General features: G+C 39.5%; 1 protein-coding gene across 1 annotated transcript in view; it reads right to left on the reverse strand.

Annotated features, from left to right (window-relative positions):
* Positions 1–16,448, reverse strand: part of NELL2 (neural EGFL like 2) — a 150,170-nt gene that overhangs the window by 122,375 nt on the left and 11,347 nt on the right. The window contains exon 3 of the mRNA XM_040596657.1: positions 7,273–7,423. Coding sequence (XP_040452591.1) covers positions 7,273–7,423 — 151 coding nt within the window. The remainder of the gene's footprint in view (positions 1–7,272; positions 7,424–16,448) is intronic.

A 16,448-nucleotide genomic window follows, 5' to 3' on the forward strand; every position in this document is an offset into this window, starting at 1 on the left:
CATCCCTGTTCCCCTCAGTGTCTGTACCCAATTCAAACTAATGAAGCATGTGAGTCAAAAATAGAAGCCAATAAGATAGTTTCTATCACCATCTTGCACCACTCATCTGACTTCAGTGGGGATACTGTGATCTGGAAGCCTTTGCTAGCTTTGAAGGCAAGAACTTGCCTCTCACCTGAGAGATCTCTCTGCTTACCTCCCAAAATACGAGGTCAGTTAACTATGCCCCTAAATCAGAGAGGCAAAATCTTGCCTTCCCCACCTGCAGAGTCTGCATAGCTTCTGCTACTTCAGCGCTATAATCCAAGAGCCCTGGTCCATCGCAAGAGCAAGATATCCCAGACACCTAATGTTACCACTGATGACAAGGCAAGGCTCCCAGCCAGCCTTCCTGCAGCACTTGCAGAAGGTCAGCAGGAGCCAGAAGCAGGACCCAAGGTCCCACCGACCTCCCTGAAGCACTCCATGAAGAGTTATTCTCCCAAAAGGTGCTAGCTTGGTCTGGGAAAAATTCAAACCTGGTATCACAGCATATTGTCTATGTTGTCCATGTTCAAGCTGTGAATATGAAATCAAATTCCCGAACTAGGAAATATTTTCTGAAACACAATACTTGCCTTTGAGCAATTGCTCTCATTCCTCCCATCTCCCTCAGTAACCCCGGTTATCAATGTATTTATTTCCATTTTATTCTATCACACAGAGCCCCACTAATGTCAATCTTGCCTATATGAAGCTTCCTCTTCTACTAAAAATCAAGGAGGGAAGAACTTTCTCAGATCAAGCAAGCACTGTAAAAACAACTAGCATAAACCATCCCACCCACTCCCTTTCTTGCAAAGTTTCTCCATGGAGAGCAAGAGGACTGCAACTACAACAAACAACCTTCCAATATATACGTATTAGTAAAAGCAGAATCCAGTTTCAACCCAACTTCTCCCATCTCCTACCCTCAACAAAACACAGATTTGTAATTTACTTGTTAATAGAAACCCTTTCAAACAACAGTAGAAGAAAAACGACATCTGTCAAAATTCATATTTAAACTATTTCAGTGGTGTTTTTCAGTATCATAGGCAGGGACAAATTTTTGTCTCTTACTCAAGTAGGTCTGTCACTAGTCGCAATTCAAACTACAGGATTCAGGCTCATACAAGCATTTTGTAACAAGTTCTCAACCAAATCACCCTGGATTAGTTGGTGCTGCGATGATTTACATCAGCACACAGGCCAGCCTCTCTCGATTTAATAAAGTTATAGGAAGGTGTTTTAAGGTGGGTGCATTACAAGAATTTACATCCTATTGGCAATTATTATTTTTTTTTCGGTCACGAAGCATAAACTAAACCAAAGCAAAACAACAGAGGCAATAGTGAAAAGGCATCAATCAATTTAATAACATCCCTTATAACCAACACTTAAAGAAACAGGTCTTTCCCAACGTTATAAAGACATTAAACTGAGTACAACACAAAATTGCTGCTTTACAAACATTTCCATCCAACCACACACTCAGGGATAGAATTTAATCTCCCAAACCAACAGAAGCAAAGAACTTTTCTCTTTTGGGATAAAGGAAAGAGCCCAGACAAGCTGTCAGGCTCTACATAGAGAATCCTTTGTCCCACAGAATCTTCTCACACATTAGAAAAGCGGTGAATGAATGAAAGAAAGAAAATATTTTTTTTTTTTTGACACCTTTGATGAAACATGCAAAATTCATCAAAAGAAAAGAAGGCTGACACCAGGGGAGTTTTACATCACTAGAGGAAGTAAATTCAAAAGCAATTGATTGTTATGAACAAATTTAAGAGGGTTCATATTTAGACCAGTAAGAAACAGCAACTAAGATTTACTACCAAAAAAACAAAATACAGGACATCACATTTACAGGACATCCTTCATTTTTCCAGCAAAGAACACCACAGAATGGTTTAAACAGCAGAAATAAGCTACCTCTTCTTTTGGCACAGCCAACAACCACGTGCAGCTTTAATGTTTGAAAATTAATCCCACGTTATTCTTACCTAATGTCTGCTCTGCAAGTTAGTGATGAGGAGGGGGAAAGCACTCCTCAGACAAAACCAGTGTAACTACAGTATTGGCTTAAGTGGTAAATACTGGAAGTTTTTCACAGTGTAATGTGTTTGCAGCAGATTTTTGGTGTCAGAGAGGAGACTTCACACTGCAGTCCAGAAATGCAGACACTCATATATCAAAAGCAGGGAACATACAATTCCACCTCTATTTTAATACAATGGTCAAACAACAGAATACAATTCATGTGTCGGGAGTTTGCCTTTGGCAACTTTTCTCCTTGTACACTTAAATTACTAACAAAGAAACGGTCACAGATATTTTCCTCCTAGATACTGGAAGAGGTCTGAAAGTGCTGTACAGTACAGCCTGTTTGACAGCAGATAATCACAAGACACCAACAGCTGTTAAAACAAATGTTAAGTAAGGCAAAAATTAAATAAATTAATAGAGATACATAATTAAGTGCAAGGAATGCCTGATCACAATATTCTATTGATTTCAGTGCTTTGTTTCAGGATATGAAAAGCACTAACTGAAAGAAAGAATGGTTAAACTACAATACAGTGATTTCATCCTTTACAGGCCCTAATACGCAGTATCTCAAGAGATATGAATATAACATCAGTTGCATAGAGCCATCTAACCATGAAGGGAGGAAAAAGCTTTAATACATCTATCCACTGTTGCCAATTAAATGAAAATATATGATGGAATAGTGAGACCTAACATATATTACAAACCCCATCACAGATTAGAATCATCTCTCTGCTGATTCTTCCATCGAGACAGCAGCGAGACAAATTCAGAAGTGAAATGAGGAGGATAATACAGCTTAAACTGAAGGCTGATAGCAAGCACACAGCAATCAGTGTTTAACAGTGCTTGCATTTGGACTTAAGGCATCACGTCATTCAAAATATTTACCTTGTTATTTTAAAGTACAATGCATTTTAGGCAGGGCACTATGTGGTCAAGGTGATGCTCTCAAGTTAAGAAAACATTTGTAACAGATATTGTTTCAGATCCTTTCAGTTTAAGATCAGTTTTAAAAGATTTCAATATATTAAACACTAAAGAAAAGCATAATCATTATAAAAGGGGAAGACAGTTTTAATACTCCATTAGGAAAGAAAAAATAAAGGCATTTAACAGAGTAGGAAAATATGACTGTATCTGCAGAAAATCCTTTCAGGAGCTACTTTTTGTGGTGACAGCCACATCCTAGCCTCAGATAATGCCCAAGCCCTAGAATTACATGGAGAACTTCTGCATCTATCTGATAGCCCGAGGACAGCATTTACCACATGATGTTAGATGGGAAACTTTGGGAGAGCAGTCTTGTCAACTTCTTGAGACTCAAAGCTATAAGTAGTTGCCTGACTGTGTCTCAGTGGAAGCATTCATTTTTTATGTTCTTCAAAAGGGAATTGGCAAAAAAGAACAAAACAAACCCAAAACATAAAACTAGACAACACATACTGAAGCAGTAAATTCTGAATCATGTAAACTATATTAAGGACATACACTGAAGCAGTAAACTCTGAATTATGTAAACTCCTTTAAGTACATAGTTTTAAAGAAAATTATAAAATTTTTAAAGTAACTTCAATTTAGGACATGTCCTCAATTTGCTGTAAATTAGCAAGTTTGCAACAAAGTCCCTAGACTTATGCAAAGAAAGGATGAGTTTTTACTCTGATTTATTTTCAAAAACACACATTCCCCAAGCCACTGAATAAACGAACATACCTTTTTCCACTTTTTGAATAAACATTTTGATTTTCTTGTACCCTAGAAATTATTTTACTCTAGAACCATTAGTTGTTATGAAAACTCTGTAAAATAAAACATAAGAAAAGTTACTTGTGTGATAACTGATATATCCTTCAGTTCCTGCCACCTCCAGCCTTCCTCACCACCATTCCATTCCTCACTGCAGAAAAGCAAGAGCTAGTATTGACTTCTATAAATTAAGAATATAGCCAGGTGTGATTCTGTCCCACAAGGCAGCAGTTCAATACTAGCACAACTTTTTTGACATCAGAGAAGCTATTTAAGGCTAAAGTTGGTGCGAAGGAGTACAGTCAGGTCTGCCATTGCTACTTCTCCTACCAACTGTGATGACTGCTTTGACAGAGATCACAAGAAGTTGTTTGAGCACTAAAGGACTGTTACAGACAAGTCCCTGGTCAGAAGTGGGCAATGTCACAGAGATGGAAATCCAGCACTGAAACAGCAGTTATTTAATGCAACCCATCCAAATGCTCCCTTTTGATTTCTACACTCTTGTCTTTATTGTCAGTCATCACCAAAGAAAATCAAACCCGTAAGAGGTATTATAGGAGACTCAGAGATGCTAGCCTAATTCCAGTATTATCCACATCTAAGTCAGCCCTGATTTTAGTGCAATTAAGTTGAACAAACTACTATAGCACACAGACATCTTTCTGTACGCCCTACCACAGAACAGACCAGCACATGCTTGCTAAAATCTTAAGGACACATCTAACTTAACCGCTACAAGTTTTTTCTGGCCATACTTTTGCTGAGACTCATTTTATACCTACTGAAGATAAAGTTTTTCCCTGACTGTAAGTGGATCAGATTAGGCATTTTTAAAACAAATTCTTCCGAGTTCCTTTTTAAGTAGATGACCTAATATTCTCCCAAAGAAAGCAATGAAATATCCAGAAGTAGATTGTTGTTTAGCTGCCTCATCCAAAGCTGACCCGATGTGTGACCTGCCTAAATAATCTAGAAGGATTTTTTTCTTCCTCTTTGATTATCCAAAGGCTTACAAGGAAACCCCAAAAACAAACATGAAGCATACGTCCCTATAGAAAAATTGTAAACTCTATGCAGCGCTTAAGAGGGCATAGTAAGACGAAGAGGTGACACTGGATAAAACGGCAGTAGGAGATTTTTGCAGCAAGGCGTGAACTGGGTATTATCTTCATCTTTCATACCTCTAACATTATAACTTTAGAGTAAGAGTACTAAAAGTTTCCACAGTTAAGAGAAAAAGGGCCTCAGAAACACTCAGTAGTGCCACTAAGTTATACATCCACAGTTAAAATCCCAACACACATAATGCAGACCTGATTTCAGCTAGAAACCTTGACAAATGTTTTCCATTGCACTTAGTTCAGGTTCCAATATGCAGATAAACAGAAGTTGGTGAAAATGTAACAACAAAACCTGCAAATATTTAAGGTATGACAGAAATTTCTTTAAAAAGCATAAATGTTGTCAATGTAGCATTAAAAATCTAATCATCCATCCCTAGAAGTATACCAATATAAAATAACAGGATTTTCAGAGTCCTATTTGTCACCCTTTTACTACCATATTCTATATGGGCATAGACAGACAACATGGATGGCCCAGATTCAAATGAGATAAGCAGCACTGCGTTTGTACGGCCACACAACCTGGTCACCAGGCACTGCTCTAACTTTTCCTTTTCTTTGCTATGGCTGGATAGAATCCATATAATGCATTCTTGTTCACATAAGATCAATGGCAGCCCTACTTGCCAGCTTTACTCACCTGAGAATTAATTACTTTCCCAAGCAGTATCTCAAACTCTTCTGCAACTCTTAAAGGAAAGTTCTTTGCACGTTATTTTTGTACTTCTATCACCCTTTGTGTTCACTAAGTGGCAGTGTTTTCTCCCAGTTGGCCACTCTCCAAGTTACTGTTTCTTGAGTTTTGCTCAGTTATACACTACACATTTTTTTGATCTCCTATGGCATGTCCTCATGCCATGCCTGAGGCCAGGCCAGGTCTTCCAGCAAACATTGCCTCCTTTCAGAAAGGCTATAGTGGTTCTCTTTTCCAGAGCCTTAAGAGTTTCACATTGGTGACCTCTTTGCCCATCTCTACAGCTATTTTGGCATATGAAGGTTTCATCTTTAACTTTCAAATTTCACATACAGTTGCATTAGCCCTATCAGTAGTGCAGCAAATCCATGTTCCTCCTGCAAATGTGAAAACGACCTTTGTCAGGGCACAGCTGGCTCTGCATACCTACTCTCTCATTTGAGAGAGAATAAACTTTTCCATCTGGGATGATCTGCACATATGGTGGTATAGTTTGAGTTCAAAACTCAGTAATGACAGCTGCCCAGTTCTGTCCCTTGCAAACTGCTCGCTCCTGCAGATGAGAAGCAGGTAACAGTTAAGAGAAAAGCCCCTCAGCTCCTCTGTGACATAACATCTGTAAACATCATCCAGAAGGCATCCAACCACCCCCTTGCAGAGTTTAAAGATGCTTTTATAAATTTGGCACAATGATCCTTGGGAAGGTTTTTCCTTTCTTTTTTTAAATAGAAGAATTGCAGATAAGGCCTCTGGGAAATAGAATAAAAGCAAAACTGGAGCATCTTCCAGCACAAAATAATTGTTGCCGTGCCTGCTAATGAAAACTTGTACAGTCATGTAGAAAAAACAGACATTTTGCTTTGTTTGAACATCTGTCTTTACCTTTTTTTATTTTTTCTATTTTGTAGTGAGACCCTCAAGAAAGGATTATGGGATTGTGCACATGAAAATAAAAAGGACTATGAATCTAAAGCAGAGATCATCTGTTGCTTGTGCTAATGACTACTCAGTAAGTGCACATTTTAAAACTCCTTTTTATTCTGTCACAGAATCATAGGGCAGTTATCTTTAATAGCTATTACTCAGATATATAAAGAATATCTTATTTCTCTAGCAGTCGTTATCCTATCAAAGGGATAATCCTTAAATGCTCTGTGTCATTCACTTTAGTTTTTTAAGGTTGACAACATTTTGAGTAAAGTGCTCTACCATTCATGCGAGGTGTAAGCCCATAACTGCAGGAATTTATTTAATTTTTTAAACTGCTTGCAGTGTTAAAAACCAACGGGTGAATAGGTGGACGTACAGGTCCACACTTTTGAATCAGTGTAGCTATACTGATGTGACAGTTTTACACCAGCTGAGCATCTGGTCCTTATGGTTATGAACAAGAGAGAACTGGCTTTTCATGCCTTTGGTGGCAAGAGACACTTAAAGAGTAACAGCTGTTCCGCTTTCCCTTGGCTAATTTGGACTTGTGGATTTTTATGAATCTGCACAATATGCCTACCCAAACGCTGTACATATTTGGTAATGACCTGTTACATAATTTGCCCTAATTTAGGTTCAATTTTTAACTGCATAAATACATATACTTTCATGAACTAGTATACAGGTAGCAGTACTCACCTGTGATCTAAATGATGAATAGAGAAAATAACCCCTGAATTCAAATGGGCTTGTTTTAAGGTCACCAGGATTGTGAATTCGTATTTATTTCTTAACTTCTGAAAAAAGATTTCAGCTGTTTCTGGAGATGCCTTGACACTTCTTGAAGTATCTAAAAAACAAAACAAAACAAAAAACAACCGTAACAGAAAAAACACTTGGTATAAAACCTTATTTTACTTTACATCCTCCACTCAAAGAGCTTACAAAATAACAAGCTACTTCTGAGGAGCACAATTGAACAGACAGGCAAAAGCAAGGACCAACGTATTTTAAACACCAGCTTTCACATTCAATGGGAGCCATTTCAATGAAAGGGAACACATTTTCTAGGACACCTATTGTAGTCAGGGGCGGGGGGGGGGGGTGTTTTGTTTTTAACACAGGGTCATAGCTCTTTTACTTTCTTCATGGATGGCCAGATGGCACCTTTAATATCTCACCCAAAATATGGCCTTACTAGCAGCAAAGCACAGAATGACAACGCTGGATATGAGCCTAAGCTGTGATGCGCAACCTGAGCAACTTTTTAATGACTTCTACAAAAATGTTATGCTTAATAGCTATGCACAATTAATTTGGGGGGGGGGGGGGGGGCGGTAAGACAGTGGCATCTCTTTAGGGACAATTTACTCAGAATTAAGGAACAGTTATAAACAGGTAAAAACCCACCATCTTTCAAAATATGTTATTGCTAATTAATCATTATATACTGCATTTCTGCAGTATGTTGTGCTGCTTCTTGCACATGATGTCATGAACATTTTTGTTAGAGTAACTGCACACACACAACAAAGATTTTGCCTTTAAAAACCCACACACAACCAAGACTGAAGCAATGTTTCTGCTGAATTTGCATGGAACATGCACAGAAAATAAAAAGGCCCAACCTTAAGCCCTCTAGAGAGATAATTTACTAAACAAGATGTCAAATGTTGGAAAAACAATTTTTCAAGGTCTTCCATAATACATTATATTAGAACAAAAATAATATACATTTTTAATGCACAAAATCAATTCATTAGCATGTGTAATCAACTGTGTAAGAACTAAATCAATTCACAAGCTTCTTGTCATTGTAATTTGACCATCCTGCTCTAACTCAGGGACACTAATTCAGGGACAGCGGCAGTGACAGCAGCAAAGAGCTAACTGATTTTCTTTGGGCAGCACTGCAGCTGAGCTCTCAGGTAAGCTTACACCACCGTTCTTAAAAAAAGGTTTATTCTTTAAGCTGTAGCTATGAAGATGCTACTCTGCATTAACAGCAGTTTATTGCGGTTTATGGACCAGGAATAGTTTTTTAATATGTGATTAAGAAATGCAACAACCTGTACAACCCTTAAGACCTAACCAAGCTCCCGCACAATGTCACACCAGGCTGGATTTGACTAATGTTTTACAACGGGGAATCCAAAAGACAATTAAAAAAATCTATTCATTTCTACCAAACTCCTGTGATATTCTCATTAGCAACCGATGAAAGTATATGCATAACACCCCTTACCATTATATAAGGCCAGTTCTAATCACACATAAATAATTACGTCCCCCTCCTATACACGCTTTTACTCTAACTGGAGCTATTAGGATGCAAACACTGTGCTACAGATGGCCTGTGCTTTAGCAAGGAAACAAACCCTTGCCATCATGTGGAGCTCTCCAGAGCCCTCCCAGCTGCACTGAGAGAGGTGGGGGAAACACAGGGCTGCCTCTACGGCTGCAAGACAGGAATCTTTTTTGAGGTGTCCTCATGCCGCCCCTGTGAATCATTACCCGATCACTAGGCTGGACAAGAGTTTTCCATCCTTCTATCTATAAAACCTTATCTGGGTTCCCTGTAAACATTCATCATGGCCTTAAACTACCTTCTTGTATACAGATAAAAGTACCATGACCTGATTAGATCATGCTGGAAGTCTATATATTAAGTTTATCATCATATTGACTGCCAGAGTATTAAATTGCCAAAACACATGGTCATTCACTTATGGTACTGCAAATAGGTCAGCTTATACTTGCTGTACCAAAATGCTGCACAGCCTTTTGAGTTATTACTACTCAGATGAAGCACTGCACCCTTTGTTCAGGGCAGGCACCAGGTGGATTTCTTAAAGACAGATGACTGTAAGGTCCTTGATCCATTAGATCCATTTTTACACTAACACAACAGTGCAAATCCCTCATTCCAATTGCCTTTGAATACTAGCTGTAGGTTCTTGATAGATCACCAGCTGCACTCAATAAGTACTGATTCAGGCTTGTTCTTGACATTTGGCTTCTAGTAATCATTTTAAGACCCAAGGAAAATACTTTACTGAACTAGACTTCTTCTAATACCTTGGAAAATCAGACTGGTATATCTCAGATAATAATTTGTAGTTTCTCAACAGTTACACAAAAAACTCATACTGTGAATATTTCTAATACACTAAAACAAAGGCATGAATCTTTTCATATTAGAGTGCAAAAATAAAGAGAGAACTATTAGTCTGAAAGAGAAATTTGTCTCTAGCCATGCTACGTATATATTTGGTTTACTTTCCTAGAATATTGCATGTGTTTGGTTTGACCACAGTGTCAACACTCCATCTTTAATTTATAGAAGAATGAAGTTCAAAGTGACAATCAAAGAAACAAAAATCCAAATTCAAAGCATATCATACTCTGTTCAATTCAAAGGTCTTATGGTAACACATGTGGCTGGTTTGAGACGTGCAAATTAGCAAAAGTATTGAAAACAATTCAACAGATTGAGGAAAGGAGGGTTGGGGAAGGGAGAATTAACTCATACTGTGGCTGGCAATGATAATGGTTTACCAGGACACAGACAAACAGTAGGTGATGGCCAACCTTCAACTGTAATATCTAGTTATGAGATGACCAGCTGGCCACAGGAGCAACAAACCAAGTCTTTTAAGATCTAACCTTGCAAAGCAATCTGAAGACCCAGTGAAGAAAACCACCAACCATAAGACCTGCAGGAACTCATCCCTTCAGAGGACAGGCTTTGTGGCCGCCTCTAGCCTGAGCTTGCAATAGCCTTCACAACTAAGTCACATTTTTCCCCTCTCAGAGACAATCTGCAGTCACAGTTTTGTAGTAAACACCAAAGCCACGCAAGTGTTTCCTGGAGGTGTCAAGGGCAGACATCGTCATTTCAGTCACGATCATGAGATGGCAATTACTGCACTATAACCAAGGCAGTAAGTCTAACTTCCAACAGGACGCACTCACAGGGCAAAGGCACTTCCACCAGTCTAAACTGGTGCTGCAGAACGAGGCAGCTCTATCCTCTGCTCTGCCACCAGCCTTTAATTTCTTCTCATCCCAGTGCTGAAAACTGCATTCATGCAAAACATGAGGAACCATATCAGGCAACTGATCCAGCTTTAACTAGCCCAGCCCCCCACCCCCAGAAAAAAATAGTGTTGGAAGCAGCCATGAACAAGTTCCTGAAGGTAGGCAGGAAAATTTCCATACACAGCACCCTCAGCGTACTGAGTTGCACAGTGGAAAGACTACATGCAAATACGGTTCAGGATAAGCCATTCATTACAGATGTGTTCCAGTCCACAACAAAAACAAACAGTTATTAAATAGAATGGATAACTGTCTTAGCAAAGGGTGTGCTCTTGAGTTTCTGAAGTGCATCTAAAGCTAAACATACAGTATGAACTGAATTATAAAACAAACTCCTGCAGAAGAGTCTTTGAAAGAGGCATCCTAATTAATTGAGCTCCACAGTTTGTTTCGTGTGCACATAATCAGCTTTTAATAGCAGCATCTATAAATCAATTCTGCATCTGACTAGGTTTGCTGAACTATCCAAATAAAATTCTAGTGGTTTGTGAGAAAAAGGAGAAGGGCTGCAGGCTAAAAAGAGTCTGAAAAATATAATAAGGCTAGCTCAGTTTTGTTTCATTTTCCCACACTAGCTGGGATCAGTGTGACAAGGGTATTTTCACACTGTGTCACTTCCCCATATTAAAATTTTTGGCTAATCTTTTTCTTAACTATGGATTTCACATAGCCAACAAAAGGCAACAATATCTGAGACTGTTTACTTTATACTGTTCTTTTATGTAAGTAACCAACGTGGGCTAAGCCACTTCCAGCCAATGGGGCAGCATGCAAAGCCAATCCAAAAGCAGAATCTTTACAAAGTTGAAAGGGTACAGCGGGTTTTTAACTGGAACACGGTGCATTCACATTCAGGAGTTGCATTCCTGTAATGGAAACTCAAGATAGAAAGTAAAATAACCTTTATTAGACCAAAACCCTTCTAGACGTGTTATGCTTTAGATATCTCAGTGTGAAGGTTGATTGGTTTGTCTTTTTTTTTTTTTTTTTTAAATACACCTAACTCTTTATTTGAACAGACATATAAGATACTGGTTGATAAAACATTTTGAGCTACTTTTCCTATACATTTGTTTGTTCGTTCTCTTCTGATAGATTCCCAGTTGTTTCACATAGAATAGCAAAACAGAAGCAGTTTTCCAAACCCACATGCGCCTGACTTGGTTTCTCCAAGGCTGTAGGAAGGAGCTTTGCAGAAGTGTGGGGGAAGGTGTTGCAGTTCCACCTCAAGTTTAAAAGACTACAAAACACGGGATAAACACTGACACTGTGTTTACTCCCACTGGGACCACTCCCAAAGGGTGTGCATAAGCTGCTGGGCCCAGGAGCACTGCCCAGCTCCCAAGTCTGGGAGAACACTGGGACTACAATCTATTTGTAAGTCAGGATCTAACTGGGTCCCATCTAGACTTTTATGCACCCAAGTGCTCCTTCTAAACTGGGTACAACCTTGTCTCACCAGAGCAAAAGCTCACAAATGCCAGGAGCAAGGACTCTAGTGAATCTCCCAAGTTGAATGATCAGACCTTAGGATACCCTACAGACTGTTTAGCAGGGGATACCCCACAAACTGCCCTTGTAGTTTAGACACCACCACAGTGGCCACCAATTCTGTGTGCCTCCTTTATTTCCATTAAAGAAATGCCTCAGCAAGGATGTATGCAGAAAAAACTGCAATGGATAAGAAGGAGGAAAGGAAGAGGGCAAAATGCACTTCAGCTGAAACTAAACAATCGAACAAAAACTGACTTGAAGCCAAATCATTAAATCAAATAAAAACAAGGGGGAAAATGTCACAGTTTGTTCTTGCAGCACTTGGGAAGGTTCCAATTGCCTTTGCTTCATAGCTTTCTCTATTCTGAATGTCAGCTACAGCTTTGGTGTCATCCAGCAAGGGCTTTCCTCTACCTCAAACCATATGCAAAGTCCCACAAGTCACAACAGACTGACACAGGAGACTAGAAGAAGGACCTGTCTCTGAACACACACTTTTTTTCCCCCTGATGATATTGACTGTTCTTACTTACACCTTCAAAAAATATTAAACATATCACTTGGGGCCAAAACTCTGGCTCCCCTACAAGGTACATACTCATGCATTTAAAGTCATCTGGGCACAGCTGAGAACACAAATCCACTGTGGGACAAGAGGGGGGGAAAGTACTCAGAGTCTGGATGCATATGCTTCAATGTCTCTGATCTGAAATAAGCAAAATATTATTAAGAACCTAACTTGTTTGTGTAATCAGAAGTGGTTTGTGCATTTGCATAAGTAATCATGATTTCATTCAAAGTGCTTTGTTTGTAATGTTTTCTTCCCTGTGGTCAAAGTCCCCATAGAATTTTTGCTTGGTTTGTTAAGCTTGCTTGCTTTTGTAACTTTTTTTTTTTAAGCTAAAGTAACACTAAAGGTTGTTAACTATGCAAATTAAATTAAAATAGAATGTATTTAATAGGGGGAACACCTTCTACCTGCTATGGCAGAATAAGATAAGTGAGCGGTAGCAAGCCCTCAACCATTTCTACCAGCTCCTGGCACTGACCTGGATGACATTTTAGGAAAGAGTTTGAAAATCCAAGATTGTCTGGGGCAAGCTACAGCTGTAATATATTATGTATTCACTGTAAATTGACAATAATGCCACTGAAATCTGTCTAGAAGCATTCCACAAAACAGACGATACAATGCTAGTTTGAGAGTGATTATACTAGTGGCTGGGTTAAGCCTCTGAGCTTATGTACCGGCTGCTTCTAGAAACCAACGAAAGTCACATCAAGCTGAATCTTTCTGTAATACTACAGCCCAGCTACTGACCTCCCCTGCTCTAACAGCCTCCTTTGCATCCCTGTGAGGCTACAAAGCAATTGCTCAGGTGCTAGCCACTGAAATACAATCAAGCTCTGTCAAAACATGGCCAAAGCCCTGAGATGATCTTGGGACTGGGGCTATGAAATCATTCCTTGCAGCACACATACTTAACTAGATCACACTGTGTGGAATGGGGAAGGTGGATCTTTCTTCCCAGCCACCTACTACACAAGCAGAATCCAACTGTTTCAGTGACGCTGTCAAATGAACGGTGCTCAGCACAATTCCCCGCCTGGATTACAGATCAGGGAAATCTCCTTTCAATGGTGTTGTGTCTCAGTGTGTCAGCAGCACAACACAGCCATAGATAGCACCTTTGCTTGGTTTTTAGATCCATACAACACAGGGAAATAGATGCAGAGAGAACAAGTGGCAGATTTACACTACTATAAACACCCATTTGAGCATCAGGACTAGGTAGGTATCGTGCCTCTCTCAATCTCAGGCTTCATTTGCCAGAGCACAATGCTACAACACTTAGACATCTCCTGTGATCCCGTTAACCAAGAACGAATTTGCACCAGGATCACAAGTGGGAACAACTTACTGTAAGGTAAACCAGCCTGGCAGCACTGCAACAATTCAGGTGCACCCTTCCAAAAATATGTAGGGTCCATGATCAAGGGACCTTGCATGACTCTTGGACTCAGTAGGTAAAAACTAAGTAAAGAGGTAAATCAATACAGTACAGGTTCTAGTGACCGTATGTACAATAGCATATTTCAAACCTTTTGCAAATGAAAGGACAAGAAACCTAACTGTAGATAAAACTAAATTTTAAATGGGTGGAATTCCACATTAGAAGTCTGTATTCTTAGCACAGGAGACTGAAGCAGCTGTTAATAAGCAATACAGATCCTACAGCACTAGATTGTTAGTAAAACAACTCCCCCCAAACTGCCAAAGAAAACATGAATGTGCGCTCCGGAATGTTTCTGAAAGGAATATAAAGAATGTGCACATCAACACAAGTGGAAGCAGCATACTAAAGTACTATCAGGAATTGTTAAAGGTATAAGAGATACAGAAAACCACTGTTCCTTGCTCACAAGAAACACTATCCCTTTCACTGTAACTGTTACCATGGTAGATACTATCACCAGGAGAAAGCGTGCTACTCAGTGGGAAGCTATAAAAGATGACTTCCGTATTTGTTACAGAAATTCCATTCCTAGGAAATTAAAATGTGTGCTGTATGGTATGCTCTGCCCCAGGTATTTATTATTGTAATCTTTCTGGTGATTTATAGGTTCCACATTATCAATTGTATGATGCAATAGCTTTTTTGATGACCAGTTTTCCCTAGTCTATATTCCATCGCTATTCTCAATTCCTCTTTAAATTCTGAAGACGCTTTGAACGCGCTCCCTTGTAGTATCGAGTACTACTGCTTATGATGTTGTTTAGGTTTTTCATGGCCAGTATCACTATAAAACCTATTGTGTTTGAACAAGAACACAGAGGTAGCACAGAGCAGGATTTCTGTCCACTTCTTCATTTCAAGACAGGTTCCAGCTATGCTTAAAAGGTTGCAGCTACTGTAGCTTAATAAATAAGTATGTGTATATATACACGCACACACTCACACCCCTTTAGGCACAAAGCAGTTTTCTAGAAGCTGATTTGAGAATACCTTGAAACCTGTGGAGAAAAATCAAGCCTGTCTTGTTTTCCTTGCTGCTGCCATCTGTGGCATATGCACCTAGTTATGCTTGGCTGCATACTGTCATACGAGCACTTTGTGTCAAACTGACCTAACAACAAACAAAAATACCACACCAAGAAATGCTGTTAACACTGGGACACAGACTGAAGACCACAAGAAAAATAATGCATTGCCTTCCAGCCTTACTGGTACTGTAATAAGGGCATGACACACATCAGAACTGCTAAAAGACTGAATTTATTTCCAGTCCCTAGTTGTATAGTACAGTTCAGGACTTTAAAAGTTATGCAAGTCACATGGAGGGGGAGGACAGGAGGAGGAAGCGAGGAGGAAGCAGTGCTGTCAGCCTTTTCCAAATGAAAAAGCTGGCTACCGAAGGTAAACAAAGCCTAATCAATTAAAAAAATAATGTACAAACTTAACAGCAATAACAAACAACATGAGCCGATTATGCTAGGTGTAGATCAAGCTGAATTACGTGAACTACTCTTCTCCCAAAAGATATGATATATTTGAGGAGCTTGAATTGTGTCCTATTCCAGTGGTGAACTGTGTCATACAGTGACAGACCACAGAAGATCAGCACCCACCACGGCACCTCTGGATTAGGATCATACTTGGTGTAGATACTCCTACACCCTCTAAGCAACACACCAGAGCTCTCCCTCACCTGGTTCTCACTGTGCAAGTGTCAGTAAGATGTACTCCTGGTCTCTGCTTGGTCATTTTCTCTCAAAACCTGCACTCCCTGTGTGTGACCAGTATGCTGCTCCTGAGGACCTGCCACCTGCAGCCTGTGTTTCACAGAACAATTTAGGCTGGAAGGGACCTTTTGAGATCATCTATCCCAACCCCAATCATTTTTTGATGCCCTGGAGGTTTTAGCTTTTTTTCCCATCAAGAATCTGTTTCTCCCTCTTTGCAATGGTTTGGATCTCTCATCCTAGTTTTCCTTCATCTCTGGCTTTCTGGAGTATAACTGTTTTTACCCACATTAGAGTTAATTGCCTTTGGCTCACCAAACTTCTCAGTGTTAAGGCTGATTTACTTTCATACAATACAATGGTGAGCTTAAGAAAGCATTAATGAGATCCATCCTAATTTCCCAGATGACCACAACGATGTGGTCTGCATGCAAGATTAACTTCTGACACGAGAATGGTCAACAGTCATCAATTTAGAGAGCTCTAGAAAACCCAAACCTTCAACCCAACAGCAAAAACAGCACAACAAGGCAGG

This window comes from Falco naumanni, chromosome 5 (assembly GCF_017639655.2).
Source record: "Falco naumanni isolate bFalNau1 chromosome 5, bFalNau1.pat, whole genome shotgun sequence".
Taxonomy (NCBI): domain Eukaryota; kingdom Metazoa; phylum Chordata; class Aves; order Falconiformes; family Falconidae; genus Falco; species Falco naumanni.